General features: G+C 36.5%; 1 protein-coding gene across 1 annotated transcript in view; it reads right to left on the bottom strand.

The window, feature by feature from the left end:
- Positions 1 to 1,253: 1,253 nt before the first annotated feature.
- Positions 1,254 to 23,517, bottom strand: part of LOC131973739 (probable G-protein coupled receptor 152) — a 30,928-nt gene continuing 8,664 nt past the window's right edge. The window contains exons 4-5 of the mRNA XM_059335800.1: positions 3,352 to 3,403; positions 1,254 to 2,075 (exon numbers count right to left, since the gene is read on the bottom strand). Coding sequence (XP_059191783.1) covers positions 1,254 to 2,075; positions 3,352 to 3,403 — 874 coding nt within the window. The remainder of the gene's footprint in view (positions 2,076 to 3,351; positions 3,404 to 23,517) is intronic.

Below are 23,517 nucleotides of genomic sequence, written 5' to 3'. Positions count from 1 at the left end.
GCCTCCACATCTAATTTTTGTCATATTTAAAAGTCTTGATCTCTCTACGTGTTACCCATGTCTTTGGCTATAACTGTACCAAAATGTATGTTTCTATCACCTATTATCCATTGTTAATGTGAAATTTAATCTAAAAACAATCTGACGGCCGCCACTGACAGTCGTCAGTGGCGGCCATCTTGAAAAATGGCTGGCATATTGAAAATTTGTTGTGCCTCCACATCTATTTTTTTTTCTTTATGCCTTTTGCTACAAGCATACCAAATTTGACAATAAAAGGCATTTCATCAGTTTCCTGTTAAAGACTTTAGCAATACAATATCAGCTGGTAGTAAGTTTTAATGTACTTGGTTAGGGTTAGAGAAAGATTTTTGATACTTTATTCTAGTTATTATTCTATTATGCTTTTTTTTTTTGTTTGTTTTTTACTTGAACCGAACATAATCACCTATTATCACCTTCCACCCTGACCACATTATTATCAATCATCTGCAGATTGATCAATTATTTGGTCCATGAAATATCAGAAAACTGTAGAAAAAGTCTCTATTTGTGTTTAGTTTTGACCATACAACCCAAAGAATCAGTTTAATATGATGAAACAGAGAAAAGGAGGAAATCTTCATGTTAAAACAGCATTTCCTGCCTTCTTCTTTCAAACGATTAATCAAATTAATTAAAAACGGTTTTCTGTTGATTGACTAATCATTGCAGCTCTTCGCTCATCCAATCACTTGAACTTTGAATGTTTACTTCCATCATCATGATGAAAACACTAGAGTGAGTTTATCAGACCTGCAGGATCTCACTGAGCTGCTTCTGTTCTGGAGGATCGTGGCTCGCTGCCTCGTTAAGAGATTTCCTCATTCATCTCCACTTTCCATGTATTCTCCATATACTTGTCCTTAGGATATGTATATGCATATAAAAATATATATATATAAATATATATATATATATATATATAGTGCTGAGTGCTGGTAGGAGGCTGAAGTGTACAAATCATGCCAGATGCTCGAGAGCATCTCAATTTATGGTAGATTATATTATATTAACTCATTCTGACAGAGAACAGCGTGGAAAACATCCAATAACGCCTCGAGCACCATCAGATATCTATCTGTGTGTGTGTGTGTGTGTGTGTGTGTGTGTGTGTGTGTGTGGAGGCTGATGCTGTTGTTCTGCTGGTATGATGGTCAGTTGGTTGGACTGTTGGTATGATGGTCATTTGGTCTGTTGGATGGTCTGTTGGTCTATTGGTCGGTTGTTGGTCGGTCTGTTGGTTGGTCTGCTGGTTTGTCTGCTGGTCTGTTGGTTGGTCTGCTGGTCTGTTGCTTGGTTTGTTGGTTGGTCTGCTGGTCTGTTGCTTGGTTTGTTGGTTTGTCTGCTGGTCTGTTGGTTGGTCTGCTGGTCTGTTGCTTGGTTTGTTGGTTTGTCTGCTGGTCTGTTGGTTGGTCTGCTGGTCTGTTGCTTGGTTTGTTGGTTGGTCTGCTGGTCTGTTGGTTGGTCTGTTGGTTGGTTTGTTGGTTGGTCTGTTGGTTGGTCTGCTGGTCTGCTGCTTGGTTTGTCGGTTGGTCTGCTGGTCTGTTGGTTGGTTGTTTGTTGGTTGGTCTGTTGGTTGGTCTGCTGGTCTGTTGGTTGGTCTGTTGGTTGGTCTGCTGGTCTGTTGGTTGGTCTGTTGGTTGGTCTGCTGGTTGGTTTGTTGGTTGGTCTGTTGGTTGGTCTGCTGGTCTGCTGGTCTGCTGGTTGGTCTGTTGGTTGGTCTGCTGGTCTGTTGGTTGGTCTGCTGGTCTTTTGGTTGGTCTGCTGGTCTGTTGGTTGGTCTGTTGGTTGTTCTGTTGGTTGGTCTGTTGGTTGGTCTGCTGGTTGGTCTGCTGGTTGGTTTGTTGGTTGGTCTGCTGGTCTGTTGGTTGGTTGGTTTGTTGGTTGGTCTGTTGGTTGGTCTGCTGGTCTGCTGGTTGGTCTGTTGGTTGGTCTGCTGGTCTTTTGGTTGGTCTGCTGGTCTGTTGGTTGGTCTGTTGGTTGGTCTGTTGGTATGATGATTTGCTGGTCTGTTGTTCTGTTGTTCTGATGGTCTGTTGGTTGTAGTTGAAGTGGTGAAGATGTGGCGGCCAGGAGAAATTAATCCATCATTATCTGGCAGCTTATTAATCAGTTCAACATGAACCACTGACTCCTCAGATCAGCACCAGGCCGAGTCTGTTTCAATCAGCTCACAGCGTCATGACGGAGATGAGCCGCCAGGCTGAGGATATATATATATATATATATACACTAATCTTTATTCTGCCAACTTGCAACAACTAATATTGCTGCTGTTTGTCACATGACCTGCTGCTGAATTTTTCATGTGAGTGAGAATTGTTTGGCCAAATATAAGGCAAGGTGTTATGGGTGTTTGTTCTAAGGCCTCACTAATGTTTCTGTGGCTGAACGGGAACAGAATCCCTGCAGCAGGTTTCCAAAAGCCTTGTGAAAAGAGAAGAGAGGATTTATTACTGCCGATGGTTTGGAGTGTGTTGAAAATCTGCTTGTTCCTATGGTGCATGAAAAACTGAATATCTGGTGATTTCATACATTCTGTAAAGTCTCATTCCTCTCATCCCAGATGGAAGAGCAGACTTCTGATAGAATGACATCTTTATCACTAATGGAGGAAATGTTCAAGGTATTTTTGATGCAAATTATGAAAAAAAAAAATCTTAAAACATTTAAGATGTGAGCTGTTGGCGCTTCAGGCTCAGACTCTGCACCTAATAACGGCTCCTCATCTCCTCTTTAGAGCATGAATAATAGTCCAATCTGTTCAAAGGAGCCATTGCAAACTTAATAAAGACACTAGGCCTAATGATAATTAATACACTCTTCATACTGGAACCAGCAGCTGATAAAATGTTATAAAGTCCAACACTTTGTACTTTGAAAATTGAAAAATGGTTTTTATAATGTGATTTTTTTTTATGTACAGACACTAATTACTTATTTGACTGAATCACTTGAATAATAGACATTTTCATCAGCTCCTCCACAGTTTCTGCACCATTATGTATAAAACATGTATAAAAAGCATCACTATATACTTTATAGTTTATTAAGTATTGAAACTAAGAAGAGGAACACACTCTTCTCTCTGCACTTTAGGAAGCTGGAGGGATTTCTTGGAAACCTCAAGCGGGGCGCTCTTACTTAAACGATAAATATCTGTCAAGATGTTTTGTGTCATGTGAGAAAGCACGAGTTGTCCCGAAGCCGCAGGGACAAAGAGTGGGAAGCTGCTTTCACCACAGATCTCCATTTCACCCTGCAGGGCCGAAGATTTCACATGTTCCTCTCTGGCACACAGCAACATACATCAAACTCATCCGTGATCAATCCTCGCCATGCAAACTTCCAGAAGGGCTGTCTAAAGACAAGATAAAAACACGAAATCTGAGGGAAATTTATTTAGAACAACAAACAAACTGACCAAAAAAGACATATAGTAACCAATAAAAAGACAAAAAATGAACAAAAAGACGTGTAATGACCAAAAAAGACAAAAAATGACCAAAAAATATGTGCAATGACAAAAAAAGACACAAATTGACTAATAAATAGACACAAAACTACCAAATAAGACGTATAATAACCAATAAAAAAGACACAAAATTAACAAAACAGACTTATAATGACCGAAAAAGACAAAAATTTACCAAAAAATAGACACAAAACTACCAAATAAGACGTATAATAACCAAAAAAGACACAAAATGAACAAAAAAAGACACAAAATGAACAAAAAAGACGAGTAACGACCAAAAATAGACACAAAACTACCAAATAAGACGTATAATAACCAAAAAATAGACACAAAATGAACAAAAAAAGAGGAGTAACGACCAAAAATAGACACAAAACTACCAAATAAGACATAATAACCAATAAAAAGATACAAAATGAACAAAAAAAAGACACAATCTGATTAAAAAATAGACAATGAACAAAAAAAAAGACGTGTAATGACCAAAAAAAGACAAAAAACAACCAAGAAAAGACACAAAATTACGAAAAAATAGACACAAATTGACCAAAAACTAGACACAAAATTACCAAAAAAGACGTAACGAAGAGCCCATCAATGTTAAGAGACGGCTCATTGTTGGGTTTATTCCTCTGTTTATTACACACTGTAATAAAGGTGTTTAGTCTAAAACCAGATCAAACAGTAAATCTGAGGGAAATGATCTTGCTGCATGGACAGATAATTTATTCAATTTAGATTATTTAATCTAGAAATAAGCATGTTGAAGACTTAAAATAAGAAATTAACTCTTAACACAAGACACAAAATTTTGTGTCTTTCTTTGGTAATTTTGTGTCTTTTTTTTAAGGTAATTTTGTATCTTTTTTGGTAATTCTGTAATTTTTTTTGTCATTTTGTGTTATTTTTAAGTTATTTAGTGTTTTTTCAGTCATTTTGTGTCTTTTATTGGTAATTTTCTGTCTTTTTTTTTGTAATTTTCTGTCTTTTTTTGTCATGTTGTGTCTTTTTTGTGTCATTTGTTAGTAATTTTGTGTCTTTTTTTGGTCATTTTGATACCGTCTCTCGTGGTCCCCGGGTAATTTGAGTTTGAGACCCCTGCGATAGAACGAGTGGTTCTCTGTGCAGCAGGTTTCCATGTGGACGTGTTTGATTGGTCCATTAGAACCACGTGAGTCTGTCTTTACTTCACACTCGCTCTACATGTAAAGCCTTAAAATCGAGAGGACAAACTGTAGTGAAGCCGGTCCCAGATAGACATCCTGACGCTGACGGAGGCATCTGCAGGCGGGAAGATAAAAGACAGGACTGGATCCAGAATCCTCCACAGAAGGATGAGCCCTAACACGGCTCCCTGCTGCACGCCGACAAGACTTTTCTTCTGACAGAAATGTGATCCAGAGCTATAATCCCTCCATCCAAAGTTCAGGCCTCCGTCTGCTGAGAGAACATGTGGTCCCACGGCTGCAGATGATGGCTTTATGATAATCTACAGGACGGAGAGAGAGAGAGAGAGAGAGAGAGAGAGAGAGAGAGAGAGAGAGAGAGAGAGAGAGAGAATCATAGTCATGCTCTGTTTTTAACAGCCAAGTGAATCAAGTAGAGCATGGGTCTCAAACTCGTAATTGGTCAATTTTGGATGGTGACGCAGCAGCCAACCCATACTGGACACCTCGTGATATTTCATTTCAAAACCAGACACCTTCCCTTTCTTAGTTCCCTTATTTGAGGCCTATGGTGTCTTGTATGTATGTTTCTTAATTCCTTTTTTAGGCCTATGGTTTCTTGTTTGCATGTTTCTTAATTCATTTTTTGAGGACTATGGTTTCTTGTATGTATATTTCTTAGTTCCCTTTTTTTAGGCCGATGGTGTCTTGTTTGTATGCTTCTTACATCTTTTTTAGGACTATGGTTTCTTGTATGTATGTTTCTAAGTTCCTTTTTTGAGGCCTATGTGTATGTTTCTTACTGAAATAGCTGCACCCTGTTCTAGTTCTAGTTGTGTTGTGTGTGTTTCAATTCTGCTATGCTAAGCGACTTTGTATCTTTTAAACGCATTATAAAAATCAAATGTATCATGATTATTATTATTATTATTTAACCTATAGCCAAATAGAAGAAGTGAGTCTTGAGGGCAGGATGAGCCCCCTTGACCTGCAGTTCAATAGAGGAACTAAACTTTAAATGTCCGTTGAAAAGCCCTCCTTTTTAACAAATAATAGTTTTAACACTTCAGCTACAGCTAAGCTAAGCTAAATGTGCCTCTCCTTCATAACTAAAAGTATTATCTTCACCAGTCACATGAAACTTTCCACATGCTTTTTCTTCCTCGTCTGTTTTTCACCGTTTTCAGATCGTATGCTTTCATTTTGTCCTTTTTGATCATTATTACATCTATCTTTGATCATTATTACATCTATTTTTGGTTATTTTGTCCCTTTTTTGATGATTTTTACATCTATTTTTGGTCATTATTACATCTATTTTTGGTTATTTTGTGTCTTTTTTGATGATTTTTACATCTATTTTTGGTAATTTTGTGTCTTTTTTGATGATTTTTACATCTATTTTTGGTCATTCTGTGTCTTTTTGATCCTTTTTACATCTATTTTTGGTAATTTATTGTCTTTTTTGATCATTTTTACATCTATTTTGGTCATTTTTACACCTATTTTTGGTAATTTTGTTTCTTTTTTCATCATTTTTACATCCATTTTTGTCTAGAAATGTTCCTCTCCTTCATAACCAAAACTATTATCTTCACCAGTCACATGAAGCTTTCCACATGATTTTTCTTCCTCGTCTGTTTGTTTTTCACCGATTTCAAATCGTATGTTTGAAATTTTCCATTTTTTTCTTCGACTGATCAGATTCCAACTAATTCTCTTGTTGCAGCAGGGAGACTCTGTTCCTCCTGTGCTGCTCCTCCATCCAGTCAGGTCCTCTCCTCTATCAACCAATCACTAATGAGCCTCGGGGGCTTCACTGACCCTCTCTGCTTAAACCTCCCTCAGTCACTCTGCTCTTATTCTTACTGCACAACAAACGTGTTGCATTCATTCATTCAGGAACACTGAGCTGCAGCTGGATAACATTCACTACTGATCCATTGGTACGGCTGGGCATTATGGACCAAAAGTCATATCCCCATATATTTACGCTCACTATCGATATACGACAGGGGTCTCAAACTCGTGGCCCGCGGGCCAATTGTGGCCCTCGTGATGATATTTTGTGGCCCCCACCTTGATATGAAAGTTTAATGTGAGTTTTATATGAATGGCACTTTACCGTGTGTGGAAGGTCCCTTTAATTACTGTTTTTGGTAATTTTGTGTCTTTTTTTATAATTTTGTCTTTTTATAAATAATTTTGTGTCTTTTTTTTTAAATAATTTTGTGTCTTTTTTTTGGTAATTCTGTGTGTTTTTGTAATAATTTTGTGTCTGAGTAATTTTGTGTATTTTTTGGTCATTTTGTGTCTTTTTTAAATGATTTTGCGTCTTTTTTTTAGTAATTTTGTGTCTTTTTTAGTAATTTTGTGTCATTGTTGGGTCATTTTGTGTCTTTTTTTGTAATTTTGTGTCTTTTTTGTAATTTTGTGTCTTTTTTAGTAATTTTGTGTCTTTTTTATGTAATTTAGGTTTTTTTCTGTCATTTTGTGTCTTGTTGGGTCATTTCTTGTCTTTTTTTTGTAATTTTGTATCTTTTATTGGTAATTTTGTGTCTTGGTAATTTTGTGTCTTAATAATTTTGTGTATTTTTTGGTCGTTTTGTGTCTTTTTTACGTAATTTAGGTTTTTTTCTGTCATTTTCTGTCTTTTTGGGTCATTTTGTGTCTTTTATTGTTAATTTTGTGTCTTATTGTTAATTTTGTGTCTTGTATTGGTAATTTTGTGTCTTTTATTGGTAATTTTGTGTCTTGTGTTTTGTGTTGCACGTTTAACAAACAGATAAATGTCCTGATTGATTTATTGTTCCATGAATAATAAATTATTTTATCTGGACCTGATGAAGAGTTTTGTAGGTTTGGTTCTTTGACTTGATGTTTCCATTAACAGATGCTCAGATCTCTGATCCTCTGCAGGTTTATCTGTTAAATGGTTCCACTGAAGGTGGGATAAAGCTGTTACAGAAGCATTTTGAAGGCCTGATATAATTGAGACGTATTGATCAGTGACAGGGACTCAGTCTTCAGGAAACCATCAGCACCTCCTTTAATGCTTTAAGTGATAATACAATCCGTTTTTGCTTCCTGAGTGACTTTAAGTGACTAAAAACAAAGAATCTAATTATTCTCTGTGATATTCTCATCTGTCAGATTACAGGTAATGATTTTCCTGTGAAACGGAGCCGCTGTATTCTCTGTCTGCAGAGTTAGATGGTGTTCTGTCCCTTTCACTTCCTGCACAGTTATGCTACCTGCACTGCCCTACAAAAAGGGGTCTCAAACTCAAATTACCTGGGGGCCGCTGTAGGCAGTATCAAAATGACCAAAAAAAGACACAAAATGACCAAAAAAGTGACTAAAAAGTAGGGTTGTCAAAAGTATTGATACTAAAACGTTCAGAAACTGATGGAAATATAGGCATTTGTCGAAAACCTTGCGTCATGGTTGAGTACCACTGGTGATAAAACATGATAGTAGCATGAAGAGACAGATGAGCAACTGATGAAAATGTAGGCAGATGTCTAAAAGTACTGAGTCATGGTTAAAGAATACTGGGGATATTACAATAATATGTGGAGACAGAAGTCCCAAAAACAGTGTCAGCAGTGCATCAATCACAAACTCATGGAAATATAGGCATTTGTCAAAAAAACTGAAGATTGAGGCGATAAAACACAGTCGTATGTAGAGACAGAGGTCCCAAAAACAGCGTAAGCAATGAGTCAATCAGAAACTGATGGAAATATAGACATTTGTCAAAAACCTTGTGTCATGCTTGAATAGAACTTGTGACAAAACACAATAGCAAGATGTGGTATGTAGATAGTAGCATGTAGAGACAGATGTTCCCAGAATAGCTTGAGAGCAGTGCATCAATCAGAAACAGATACTGATTTAAATGGGGACAGTGGTATAAAAGTGCTGAGTCATGGTTGAGAACTGGCGATAAAACACAATAGTAGTATGTGGAGACAGAGGTCCCAAAAACAGCGTAAGCAATGCATCAACCAGAAACAGATGGAAATATAGACATTTGTCAAAAACCTTGTGTTGAGAACACAATAAAATAAAAATAGCAGTATGTTGAGACAGAGGTCCCAAAAACAGCGTAATCAGAAACTGATGGAAATATAGGCATTTGTTGAAAACAGTGTGTGATGATTGAGGCGATAAAACATAGTATGTAGATACAGAGGTCCCAAAACAGCTTATGAGCAATACACCACTCAGAAATGTATAGAGAAATGTAGAGCATGTGTATGAGGTAATATATTACTTACTTACTATGAGATGCTTCACAGAAGAAGGTGAGGTCCTAGGATGGCTGTCCGAAACAGAAGGAGCTCCAGGATTGTATCCAATCAGTCAGAGTACATCAACTGGATCAAAAACTTGGCTTCATGAGTGACTTTCTTGTTCCTCTCCTTCTGGAAAACAACAAAAAATTAGCTGCCAAATTTTGCCAAAACAGGTGCATGTTAACCAATTTTACAACATTTATATTAGCTGTTAATTTTCTCCCAAACAAGTCTATGTTAACCAGTTGTACAATATTAATATTAGCTGCTAATTTGGCCAGAACAAGTCTATGTTAACCAGTTGTAAAATATCAATATTAGCTGCCAATTTGGCCCAAACAAGTCTATATTAAACAATTGTACAATTTTAATATTAGCTGCTAATTTGGCCAGAACCAGTCAATGTTAACCAGTTGTACAATATTAATATTAGCTGCTAATTTGGCCAGAACAAGTCTATGTTAACCAGTTGTACAATATTAATATTAGCTGCTAATTTGGCCAGAACAAGTCTATGTTAACCAGTTGTTATAAAAATTAAAAAAATTTCCTCATTTTTACATCTATTTTTGGTCATTTGTGTCTTTTTTGGTCATATTTACATCTATTTTTGGTCAGTTTGTGTCTATTTTGATAATTTAGTGTCCATGGTGCAGATTACTACCTTAAACTTAACGATGGAGATGACGGGAGCGCTGTGATTCCAGTAAAACTCCTAGATTTACTGAAGACTTTCAGCTTTAAGTCTGGGACTGTTGAAATCTTTTGGTGAGCGCCAGCATTAGATGGTGCTCTGAGGCTCCTTCCTGCAGCCAGGGTGACAGCCATTATAGATGGGGGAACCAATTACTTCTTCCACACCATGCAATATTTATGAAACACTTAGCCAACGGTCTGGAGGTTAATATTTCATTCACAGATAAGACAGAAACTTACACTCAGAATAGAACTTGAAAGAGAATTGCTTTAAGTAGCTCACACAGTGAACGTCTCTTCCTGGGTTGTTTCAATGTCACATGTTAATGGGATTGATTAATGAGACACTCATGTAGTCAGTACATGTAGAAATAAGTGTCTTATCACTGACCTACCTATAATACAACCACAAACTCTAATTACCTGGGGGCCTGGAGGCAGTGTCAAAATGACCAAAAAAAGACACAAAATGACTAAAAAAAGACACAAAATGACAAAAAAAGACACAAAATGACAGAAAAAAGAATAAATGACTTAAAAAAGACACAAAATGAACCAAAAAAGACACAATATTACAAAAAGACACAAAATTACAAAAGAACACACAAAATGACCAAAAAAGACACAAAATTATTTAAAAAGACACAAAATGACGGAAGAAAACTAAATTACTTAAAAAAGAGACAAAATTACCCAAAAAATACACAAAATTACCAAAAAAGACACAAAATTACCAAAAAGGCACAAAATGACAGAAAAAAACAAAATTACTTAAAAATGAAAGAAATTGACCAAAAAAGACACAAAATTAGTAAAAAAAAAAGACACAAAATGAACAAAAAAGACAAAATTACCAAAAAAGACACAAAATAATTTAAAAGGACACAAAATTATTAAAAAAAGACACAAAATGACAGAAAAAAAACGAACTTACTTGAAAAAGAAACAAAATGACCAAATAAAGACACAATTTTTTTTTAAAAAGACCAAAAAAAACACAAAATTACTAAAAAAAACGACACAAAATGACCCAAAAAAGAAAACAGAAAACAGAAAACAGACAGTGAACGTCTCCTCCTGGTTGTTTCAGTGTCTCGTGTTAATGGGATTGATTAATGAGAGACTCATGTACAGCAGCTAGAGCCGCTGGAGTCTATCGGGGTGAAACACTCGGACCAGTGATGGGACATTGATCAAGTCCTTGTGTGTCCTGAGGCGAGGAGGAGGAGGAGGAGGAGGAGGAGGAGGAGGAGGAGGAGGAGGAGCAGATTACAGCTCAATAACCAGACTGACAGTCATTAGGCGGCGAGGAGCGGCTCACGTGGATAAACGTCTCCTGGACAGTAATCAGTCCTTATCTCTCTCTCCTGGTGTGTTCCATCATTAGGAGCCATTAGAGCGTCTGATGTCGTCTCAGAGCTCTAACGAGCTGCTGCTGTCCCACTTCTTCATGTTGGCATGCAGCCCTCATATGTACGTACGTCTTATATAAAGCTGCCCACTGACGAGAATACTACACGACTCTTCTATCAGTTAGTGGGAGGACCGCCAGACTGAACCACTCAGCTGGAGGAGATACGTTAAGAGACGTTCAGGGACATTTTTACATCTACTTTTGGTCATTTTGTGTCTTCTTTAGTCATTTTTACATTTATTTTTGGTCATTTTGTGTCTTTTTTGATCGTTTTTACAGCTATTTTTTGTCATTTTGTCTCTTTTTTAGTCATTTTTAAATTTATTTTTGATAATCTTGTGTCTTTTTTAGTCATTTTTTACATCTATTTTTGGTCATTTTGTGTCTATTTCGATCACTTTTACATTTATTTTTGGCTATTTTGTCTTTTTTACATCATTTTTACATCATTTTTGGTAATTTTGTGTCTTTTTTATTCATATTTACATCTATTTTTGGTCATTTTGTGTCTTTTTTTGTCATTTTTACATCTATTTTTGGTCATTTTGTGTCTTTTTTAGTCATTTTTACATCTATTTTTGGTCATTTTGTGTCTTTTTTAGTCATTTTTACATCTATTTTTTGTCATTTTGTGTCTTTTTTGGTCATTTTTATATTTATTTTTTGTCATTTTGTGTCTTTTTTTTAATCATTTTTACTTTTGTTTTTGGTTATTTTGTGTCTTTTTTAGTCATTTTTACATATATTTTTGGTCATTTTGTGTCTTTTTTAGTCATTTTTACATCTATTTTGGGTCATTATGGTTCTTTTTTGATCATTTTTACATATATTTTTGGTCATTTTGTGTCTTTTTCGATCACTTTTACATTTATTTTTGGCCATTTTGTGTCTTTTTGATCATTTTTACATCTATTTTTGGTCATTTTGTGTATTTTTAGTCATTTTCACATCTATTTTTGGTTATTTTGTGTCTTTTTTGGTCATTTTTAGATCTATTTTTGGTCATTTTGTGTCTTTTTTGACATTCAGAGACGTTCAGAAACTTTCAGAGACATTCAGAGACATTCAGAGACGTTCAGAAACATTCAGAGATGTTCAGAGGACGAGAAATCACAATCATTTAACATTACTATTCATTATTATACATTTATTCAACTTTTTAAAAAGAAACAGTGGATTCTCTTGAACTTTAAATATAATTTAACTGAAAACACACGAGCTGGAGGGTTCGACTCAGTAAAAGAAATAAAATATATTTGATCTGCAACAATGTATTCAAGCCTTAAAATGAGCCGCAACGACCCATCAGAGCAGCTTATTTTAATCTGTTTAATATGCATTTTATATCCCACCTGACTTCTTGTCTCATGTTATGGATTTACATTTTAATGTTAAACATATTTAATGACCTGGATATGAATTTTAATAACTTGTGTTCCCTTGATATTTGATCTATGTCGATTTATCAGATCGATAGTTGAATTTACAGCCTCAGCTCTGTGTTAATGTCATTAGACCTTAATAAATCATAAATCTAGAACATAATTAGACGCTCCTCGTTTCATCCAGGCAGCAACCTCCTGGTCTGAGCAGGGAGGCAAACCAGGAAGTGCCTTAAGCTGCATTCTATCATAAATTCCAGCAGGGGGCGCTGACGGCTGCAGAAGCATTTTAGTCCATTCATTTCAATACAAAATGAGAAAACTTCTTACTTGATTTATTCCCTCAGAAATGTTTTTCAGGACAACACTATGGTCTCAATCACTAGTAAAAAATCTTCTTCAAGACAATCTGATGTTAATAGTGTAAATAATGGCCCCATTTAGAAGAAAATAGAAGATAAAGAATCATATGATTTGGGGCGGGGCTACCTTTGATTGACAGGTCACTGACAAGGCGAGCCGTCGTCAGGAGAGAAGCAGAACAATGCGTATCCACGGCAACGTGTCAATAACGTCTTTTTAAGGTAATTTTACATCTTTTTATTGTCATTTTACATCTTTTTTTAAGTCATTTTGCGTCTTTTTTGGTCATTTTATGTATTTTTTTGGTCATTTTATGTCCAAAAAAAAAACAAAATCACTATTTAAAAAAGACACAAAATCACCAAAAAAAGACACAAAATTATTTAAAAAGACACAAAATTATTTAAAAAAACACAAAATTATTTAAAAAAAAGACAAAAAATCACAAAAAAAGTAATTAAAGGGACCTTCCACACACAACACAGTAAAGTGCCATTCATATAAAACTCACATTGAACTTTCATATCAAGGTGGGGGCCACAAAATATCCTCACGAGGGCCACAATTGGCCCGCTGGCCGCCAGTTTGCGACCCATGATCTATGGTTTCATCACAGCTGGAAAATAAGACTCAGAGTTGATGTCCAGTCTGTTCTTCTGATTTCTAATTATTTTAATTCTAGCATGCGGAGATGACGGCACTCTTTATTATAATAACATATAATTATATATTCAGCACTGAAGCTATTTTAAGCAGAAATAAGGAGTTCCTATAGAATCCCTTTACGTATGCATGCTTTATTAAATATGAATCAGCTCATTATAACGAGGTAAGGAGGTAGAATTCCCTGCTGGGATGTTGCAGAGCATCTGGTGACATCATCAGTAATCATGTTATTAATATAACGTGTTGTAGAGTCAGAGTTAAAGGCTGATTCCTCCACTTGTGCTAATATAAAATATATATATAATATAATAATAATATCTGAGTGGGAACTCACATGTGGAGCTGTAAGCGTTACTGCACAGGGCTTCTTCTCTTTAATGTAACAATATTTGCTATAATTAACACCGGGGCTGGTTGGAGGATAAAAATATCTTACAGCAGAAAACATTTTGATCCGTCTTCTGCGAGAGGGAATTACATGGTGGTGCAGCTGTAATTTGGGTGGAGAAGGTCTCAGTGGAGTGGATGAGTCACGGTGGGGGGGTAATGATTAAACTGCACTCAGACACAAAGTCTGATGGCTGCCATAGATGTTCCTCTGTGGTCAAACATGGACACCAACGGGCCACAAACCAATGAGACGTCACAGTCACTACGTCTGTTATTTATGCCAGGGGTCTCAACCTCAAATTACCTGAGGTCCGCGGGAGGCGGTATCAAAATGACCAAAAAAAGACACAAAATGACTAAAAAAGACACAAAATTACTAAAAAAAGACACAAAATGACAAAAAGACACAAAATGACCAAAAAAGACACAAAATTACAAAAAAAGACACAAAATGACCAAAAAAAGACACACAATTACCAAAAAAGACAGAAAATTACTAAAAAAAGACACAAAAAAGACACAAAATGACCAAAAAAATACACAAAATGACCAAAAAACCCCCACAAAATTACCAAAAAAGACATGAAATTATTTTAAAAAGACACAAAATGATTTAAAAAACACACAATTACCAAAAAAGACACACAATCACCAAAAAAGACACAAAATTATTTAAAAAAGACACAAAATTATTTTTTTTAAAAGACACAAAATGACCCAAAAATACACAAAATGACCAAAAAAAGACACAGAATTCCCAAAAAAGACACAAAATTATACTGATGACAGCTCTCCTAGTTAGTGACCTGTCAATCAAAAGTAGCCCCGCCCCAAATCATACGATTCTTTATCTTCTATTTTCTTCTAAATGGGGCCATTATTCCTCTGTGACACAGAACGCTGCAGATCATAGACGCTGCATGTTATTCTGCTTATTGATGGTCCACAAATCGTTACTCATCATGACTGAAACTGCCTCAACCTGCAGCGATCACTTCACAGCCTGAGACCTGGACATCATGGAGGCCATAAATCAATACAGTGTGTGTCAATAACAACACGTGTGTTTACAACAAAATGTGCACACGGGTTCTAATTATTTATTAGTCAGAGTGTGATATTCAATATATTGGGTAGAAATATGATTTCACAACCCTAACCCTAACCCTAAAACGGAAGAACTACAATTAAGGTGCTGATGTCTACATAAGTACTGAAGAGAGGTCTAGGGAGTTGTAGTTTTTTTAATAAAACAGGGTTTTCCCCTAAAATTGGAAGTTGGAAATACTTAATTAGTGGCTTTCCAGGGGTTTGAGGGGATGTCAATCACATTTTTGGCATCAGACTTTAAATATTGTCTTGTTCAATGGGGGATTTTTTATTTTTTCAGCATATCCTAAACCCCCCATCCCATCCCTTAGTGACTATGCTCACATTATAGTCCATGTCAACACCTTTCTATAACAGTAGGTCTCATGTCTTTAACCCTTTTTGTCCCTTAGTTATAAGCCTTCAACACTCAAAAAATGATTCAAGCCCTTCTTAGATGTGACACATTAATGTATTGTTTGTCTAATGAAAATATATCAATTAAAATCAAATCAAAAGTAGTTTAAGAAGTGTAACCTAAAATGTATTAATTTACTCCCCTGTCCTTCCCTTCAACCCAAAAAGAATGACTTTCAGTTTTCCAATTCTATGTTTTTAGGTTGAACAAACACAATTTCTTTATTTTAGCTCTCCTCGACATAAATGAGTTGAGGTAACTCAATTTAAATTCAATACATACATGTTTTTAATTTGAGTTCGATCAAATGTAAAAAAAAGTGAGCTACATTAACTCAAATACATTATATGGCATCGATGCACTTGTTTTGAGTTTGGGCTACATATATTTGTTGGATGGAAATTCTGCCCACAATTTAATTGAGTTCATCCAATGAGTTATTTTTTTGAGTGTAGAAATATGTTTACACAACCCTAACCCTAACCCTGAAACGGAAGAACTACAACCATGGTGCTGATGTCTACATAAGTACTGAAGAGAGTTGTAGTTTTTTTAATAAAACAGGTTTTCCCCTAAAATTGGAAGTTGGAAATACTTAATTAGTGGCTTTCCATGGGTTTAAGGGGATGTCAATCACATTTTTGGCAACGGACTTTAAATGTTGTCTTGTTCAATGGGGGATCTTTTATTTATTTTAATTTTTTTATTTTTTCAGCATATCCTAAAGCCCCCCACCCCCACCCCTTAGTAACTATACTCACATTATAGTCCATGTCAACACCTTTCTATAACAGCAGGTCTCATGTCTGTAACCCTTTTTGTCCCTTAGTTATAAGCCTTCAACAACATGATCTCATAGAAATCCGTGAAATAGCCACGGATTTCGCTTAACTCAAAATCCGTGGAATAGTCACGGATTCGCTCAAATTTCCGTGAAACTGACACGGATTTCGCTACAATGCAAGTTAATGCCAGTCATATCCCGTGGCTATTCCAACATATAAAGTGATTATGTACATTCACTGAGTGAATATTTAGAAAATAAAACATATATTTCTCGCTACAAATGTGATCAAAATCCATTTTTATGCAGAAACTAAGTCAAAATATTGATTTTTCACTAAAAATGAGAGAACTGTCCGCATGTTTTTTGTTCTGACTGCTGGGACCTTGAAAGTCACGTGACTTGGAACAAACCAATAGCCACGGGATATGACTGTCATTAACTTGCATTGTAGCGAAATCCGTGTCAGTTTCATGGAAATTTGAGTGATTCCGTGGCTATTCCACGGATTTTGAGTTAAGCGAAATCCGTGGCTATTTCACGGATTTCTGTGAGACCAGGTTGGCCTTCAAATATGCCCCAAGGTTAAGGTTCAAAGGTCAATATCTCAAAGCAAGAATATTATAGAACCTTCAAATTGATATATGTTACTCTCCAGGCCAAGACCTTTCCGGTGATGTATTTGGTTTAGCTCTATGATAAAGTTTTATTTTTTCATATCTCGCCCTCAGAGCACTTAAAGGGCTGTCTGAATCTGCACTTTAACGTCCAAGGTTTGGGAGTCAGATACTTGTTAATGTGTGAAAGTGACGTCTGCTTTGTCTGGTAGACAAACGGACTCAGCAGGACACGTTGTGAAGGAGCTGTGATGCTCTGAGAACGACATATAAATGTCCGTGACCGTGAGCACAAACATGTTTTACCTCCTGTGAGGTAAAAACTCTCATTTTCCTCTTGACAGAGTGAAGACGTGACAATAAGTCAGTGACAGAGAGCAGCAGAATCTATTCTCAGTGTGCTGACACTGCAGCGCTCCTCTAACAGCCCATATCTCACTCCTTTCTTCTCTAAAGCCCACAGAGGAGAAGAGAGTCTGGGGTTAGATTCTCCTTAAGAAAAAGGAGAAATATCTCAAGCAAAATGAGTTCAATTATGTTAAAAAATCTGGTTTCCAACAAGTCTTCCAAACCAGATGAGCAGGTCAGAGAGGCCTCGAGGTTAGAGAGTCAGGCTGTAACCAGAGGGTCGCCGGTTCGAATCCCAGGACTGACAGGTCATTGAAGTACCCTTGAGCAAGGCATCTAACCCCCCCGACCACCTAAAACCCACAAAGAGCGCCATCTAGAGGGCTCAGAAAAATAAAGACAATGGTTCATGAAGCTTGGTTGTCACTTCACTAACCAGCGCTGCTCTGCTGGGAGACATTTAAGGGCTTATTTGTAGTTTTACATCTTTTTTTTTTGTGGTCATTTTGTCTTTTGTCAATTTGTGGATGATTTTGTGTGTTTTTTGTTTATTTTTTGGTCAATTTTGGTCAATTTTGTGTCTTCTTTGGGCGATTTTGTTTCTATATTGTCATTTTTTGGTCACTTTGTGTCACTTTTTGGTCATTTTTTGGTCAATTTTGTGTCTTCTTTGGGCGATTTTGTTTCTTTATTGTCACTTTTTGGTCATTTTGTGTAATTTCTGTCAGCACTTCTCTAAGGTTAGGACCAAACAGTTCCTGGTTGGACTCTAAAAGACAGTTTAAAGAAGAAATAAATGATGTAAATGGTAGAAGTGAAGTAGTTAGGAGGACGACGTGACTACAGGAAGTGACATAGTTCATTAAAAACCTTTTACATCTTATTTTGATCATTTTTGTCTTTTTTTGGTCATTTTATGTCTGTTTTTGTTCATTTTGTGTCTTGGACGATGGGAAAACTTGATGCAGGAAGTTTAGATATATTTGACATCAACACTGCTTTGCTGGGAAACATTTAAGGTATTTTCTTGCTCTTTTAGGACTTTGCTTTGGGAATTTGGGCATTTTGTGTTTTTTTCTTGGTAATCTGTTCCTTTTTCTGGTGATTTTTTGCCTCTTTTTTGTAAATTTTTTGTCCTTTTTGGTCATTTTACGCCTTTTTTGCATTTTGCATTGAAATGAATGGAACAAAATGCTTCTGCAGCCAAACTTAGCGCCCCCTGCTGGAATTTTGGGTAGAATGCAGCCTAAGACACTTCCTGGTTTGCCTCCCTGCTCAGACAGAGATGTGGCTGCGTGGAGCTAAATGACAAAAAATATAAAAGCTGTGGGCGTGATTGAGGCGAGGACACGCCTCTCGTGTTTCTGTCTCTGCTGCTTGGCGGCGCCTTTGTTTACCTCGCCGACTGTCATCTCCATCTGTGCACAATGTAAAATCAATGGCCTATCTTTTAATGCTCAGCAAGCAACTATATAAGAAAAGTGTTGTGTTATTGGAGTTAACAAAGCCATCAGTCATGTTTAGTTCTGTCAGACTGCAGAGTGAAGTGCTGCTGTTAAAGGTTATGTATGAAATATAATGTGCTTCTCACACAATAGCTGCTCTGTAAGAGGAGCAGCAGGAGATCACCCTCTTTTTGGGGGCAAATTAACAGTAATTATAGACATTATGTTAAGTCCCAGTCAGCGTATACAACGGGAGCGTTACTGTGGGAAAACACACTGCCCAGTGGTTTTATAAGCCCATTAAAATGTGAAATCCATTTCGACCACCAAACCTACTTAACAAGCCTACGAGGGCCGCAATAATCCAGCTTGTATATGGGACTGAAATGATTCACAGGATAATTTGCATCATCCTGAGAAATACCACAATTAAAGAGACAGTTACCATTTTTCAGCTCAACAGATATGAGACATATTCACTGAACCTCTGAACATTTTACTCCCTGTGTCTCACTGCAATATGTAAATCTATATACATTTATAAGTCCTGCAACTCTGTGGAATCAGCACTATAGCCGTGTTTTCTTTAAGGTAGGAGTCTCAAACTCAAATTACCTGGGGGCCGCTGGAGGCAGTATCAAAATGACCCAAAAAGACCCAAAATGACAAAAAAAAAGACACAAAATGACAAAAAAAAGACACAAAATTACAAAAAATACACAAAATGATGAAAAAAAGATCCAAAATTATAAAAAAAAACATAAAATTACCAAAAAAGACACACAATTACCAAAAAAAGAGACGCAACTGTGGCCGCCTTCACTAACTGTGCACAACGTCAGCAGCTGATCATAAACAAAGCAGCATGGCTAATTATGCACAGCGTCTCCGCTGATCATAAACATAGTGATGGTGAATTAACCGGCATCACTAACTGTACACAGAGTGTCTGGTGCTTGTTGTAAACAAACAGAGATCGCTAAGTGAACACCTCCAAAAGTCTCCAATAACACTAGAAAAAGTCGCTGGATTTGTCTCCAGTCGCTTTTTTTGGAAAAATAGTTGCTAAGGGGGTCTGAAAAGTCGCTAAATATAGCAAAAAAAAAGCAAAGTTGGCAACACTGCTTCACTGGCTTTTACAAATGGCGCGTGTTGTTGTGCCGTCGAGTACTACGTCACATCCTGCTTAGCGTTCTATCCAATCAGCAACCAGGCTTTTTTCAGGGGAGAAAAACGGCCCTGCTCTTCTACAGGGACGAAAAAAGTCCAGACAAAAGTCGTCCGGACAACTCGTATTCAAATTAGGGGCGTTCCGGCAATTGAGACCCGCCTCATGACGTCACAACATAAAATCAAAGCAGCATGTTTCCCTGCTGTCAGCTTTTCCCTAAAGTTTTGGCTTTTCCACAAGTTTCCATGTCCAAGTCAATGCAATTTCTTTGTAATTTATTTGTGTTTTTTATGTGTTTTTAGTATGTTTTTTATGTTTTTGGTTTGTTTTGAGTGTGTTTGTATGTGTTCTTTGTAATTTTGTGTGTTTTTGTGTGAGTGTTTGGTTTGTTTTTCATGTTTTAGTGTGTTTTTTGTGTTCAAAATGTTGATCCAGTAGGTCAAAATGAAAAAATAATCAGGTCGTATAGGTGAGGTTGTGCTAAAAACAATGATACCAACATGTCATGGTAAAGATTATTAAGTGGTTTATACAGGCAGAATGAAAAGGAGTCAAAAACCCACAAAATAGCCCCAAACTCCAAAGAGTTAAGTAATGTGAATGACTTCTAAGGATTAATCATGGCTAGAAGTGTGTTATACCAGTTATAATGACATTAATTGTGACAATAAATGGTGTAATTTTGGCGATCTTTGAAAGAAAACGTGTTTGGATGAGTGTTAAATTAAAGCGGTTCATTCGGTGCATGTTTGGCCTCATCAACAGGTAATAACAGCTCTTACAGTGTAATATTATTTCATCCCAAACAAGCCATATCTAATACTTAATATTCTGAAATAGAGAATTTTCAGATATCTAGTGAGTAAGACTTTATGGTCTTAAAGTTTTCCCTCCAGAGATTCATGCTTCCTACCCATCTTCACAGATGGGAAACTTTTCTGCCAATTTATTATTCATTGCATCTCGGGCCAAGGGAAAATTAATTCCTAACATGAAGATATTTGCAAAGGCATGAAAGCAATCTCATTTTCCTTAATCTCAATGGCAGGGGCAGAAAGAAAGTCAGCCTAACATCAAAGGCTGCTGTTTGTTTGCTCGGCCACTTGCAGCCGCTTTGATTCGGCCACATCAACCCGTCACGCCGGCCCTGTTTCCGTTTGTGTGATCGTGACATTTCTTTGCTTGAAAGATCCGTTTCCAGCGCTGCGAATGCAGATTCTGCTAAACAAGAATCCATTCTGCTGCAAAACTAATCTGAGACCTGGTGGTTCCTCTTCCCACCTGTGTGATTTATGGGAAACATTCTTCACTAACACAGAATTACAAATTACAAAAAAAATACAAAATGACCAAAAAAGACACAATAAATGACCAAAACATGAACGAAATTACTTTAAAAAAGACACAAAATGACCAAAAAATAAACAAAATGACTTACACATATATAAGTCCTGCAGCTCTATGGAATCAGCACTATAGCTGTGTTTCCTTTCAGGCGGGGGTCACAAACTCAAATTACCTGGGGGCTGGAGGCAGTATCAAAATGACCCAAAAAGACACAAAATTCCAAAAAAAGGACACAAAATGACCAAAAAAGACACAAAATGAACAAAAAAGACAAAAAATTCCCCCAAAAAAGACACAAAATGAACAATAAAGACACAAAATAACCAAAAAAGACACAAAATAACCAAAAAAGACACAAAATGACAAAAAAAGACACAAAATGACCAAAAAAAGACAGATAATTAATTTAAAAAAACACAAAATTATGAAAAAAAACCCACAAAATTACAAAAAAACCCACAAAATTACCAAAAAAGACACAAAATTACCAACACAAAGACACAAAATTACAAAAAAAAGAGACTCAACTGTATCCGCCGTCGCTGACTGTGCACAACGTCAGCAGCTGATCATAAACAAACCAGCATGGCTAATTATGCACAGTGTCTCCACTGATCATAAACAATGTGATGGTGAATTAACCGGCATCGCTGCGAATGCAGATTCTGCTAAACAAGAATCCATTCTGCTGCAACACTAACCTGAGACCTGGTGTTTCCTCTTCCCACCTGTGTGATTTATGGGAAACATTCTCCACTAACACGGAATTACAAATTACAAAAAAAACACAAAATGACCAAAAAAGACACAAAAAAATCACCAAAAAATAAACAAAATTACTTTAAAAAAGACACAAAATGACCAAAAAAGACACAAAAAAATGACCAAAAAATAAACAAAATTACTTATACATATATAAGTCCTGCAGCTCTATGGAATCAGCACTATAGCTGTGTTTCCTTTAAGGCAGGGGTCTCAAACTCAAATTACCTGGGGCCGCTGGAGGCAGTATCAAAATGACCAAAACAGACACAAAATTCCAAAGAAAAAGACACAAAAGCGCCAAAAAAGACACAAAATCACCAAAAAAGACAAAATTAATTAAAAGAGACACAAAATTATTTAAAAAAGACACAAAATGACAAAAAAAAGACGCAAAATGACCAAAAAAGACAGAAAATTAATAAAAAAAACACAAAATGATGAAAAAAAACACAAAATTACAAAAAAAAAACCACAAAATTACCAAAAAAGACAAAAAATTACCAACAAAAGACACAAAATAAAAAAATAAAAAAGAGACGCAATTGTGGCCGCCGTCGCTAACTGTGCACAACGTCAGCAGCTGATCATAAACAAACCAGCATGGCTAATTATGCACAGTGTCTCCGCTGATCATAAACATCGTGATTGTGAATTTACCAGCATCGCTGCGAATGCAGATTCTGCTAAACACGAATCCATTCTGCTGCAACACTAACCTGAGACCTGGTGGTTCCTCTTCCCACCTGTGTGATTTATGGGAAACATTCTCCACTAACACGGAATTACAAATTACAAAAAAAACACAAAATGACCAAAAAAGACACAATAAATGACCAAAACATGAACAAAATTACTTATACATATATAAGTCCTGCAGCTCTGTTTCCTTTAAGGCAGGGGTCTCAAACTCAAATTACCTGGGGCCGCTGGAGGCAGTATCAAAATGACCAAAACAGACACAAAATTCCAAAGAAAAAGGCACAAAAGGGCCAAAAAAGACACAAAATGACTAAAAAAGACACAAAATGACCAAAAAAGACACAAAATGACAAAAAAAACCCACAAAATTACCAAAAAAGACACAAAATTACCAAAAAAGACACAAAATTAATAAAAAAAACACAAAATTACCAAAAAACCCACAAAATTACCAAAAAAGACACAAAATTGCCAACAAAAAGACACAAAATTACAAAAAAAAGAGACGCAACTGTGTCCGCCGTCGCTGACTGTGCACAACGTCAGCAGCTGATCATAAACAAACCAGCATGGCTAATTATGCACAGTGTCTCCGCTGATCATAAACATGGTGATGGTGAATTTACCAGCATCGCTGCGAATGCAGATTCTGCTAAACACGAATCCATTCTGCTGCAACACTGACCTGAGACCTGGTGTTTCCTCTTCCCACCTGTGTGATTTATGGGAAACATTCTCCACTAACACAGCCTGAAATCACAGCGTGTGAAACCTCCACACAAGAAAGCAGCTTCCATGGAAACACTGGGGAGCAACAGGGCGTCCTGAAGTGGAAGAGAAGTCATTCTCAGCTCCGGTAATGAGCTCTAATGCTCATTACCGGGAAACAAAATTGCCCTGAGAGTCGCTGCTGAGGAAAGGCCGCCATGTTCCTGG

Source organism: Centropristis striata, chromosome 6 (genome assembly GCF_030273125.1).
Source record: "Centropristis striata isolate RG_2023a ecotype Rhode Island chromosome 6, C.striata_1.0, whole genome shotgun sequence".
Lineage (NCBI taxonomy): Eukaryota > Metazoa > Chordata > Actinopteri > Perciformes > Serranidae > Centropristis > Centropristis striata.
Note: the sequence above shows the minus strand (reverse complement) of the source record. Positions and strands in the feature narration are given on the sequence as shown.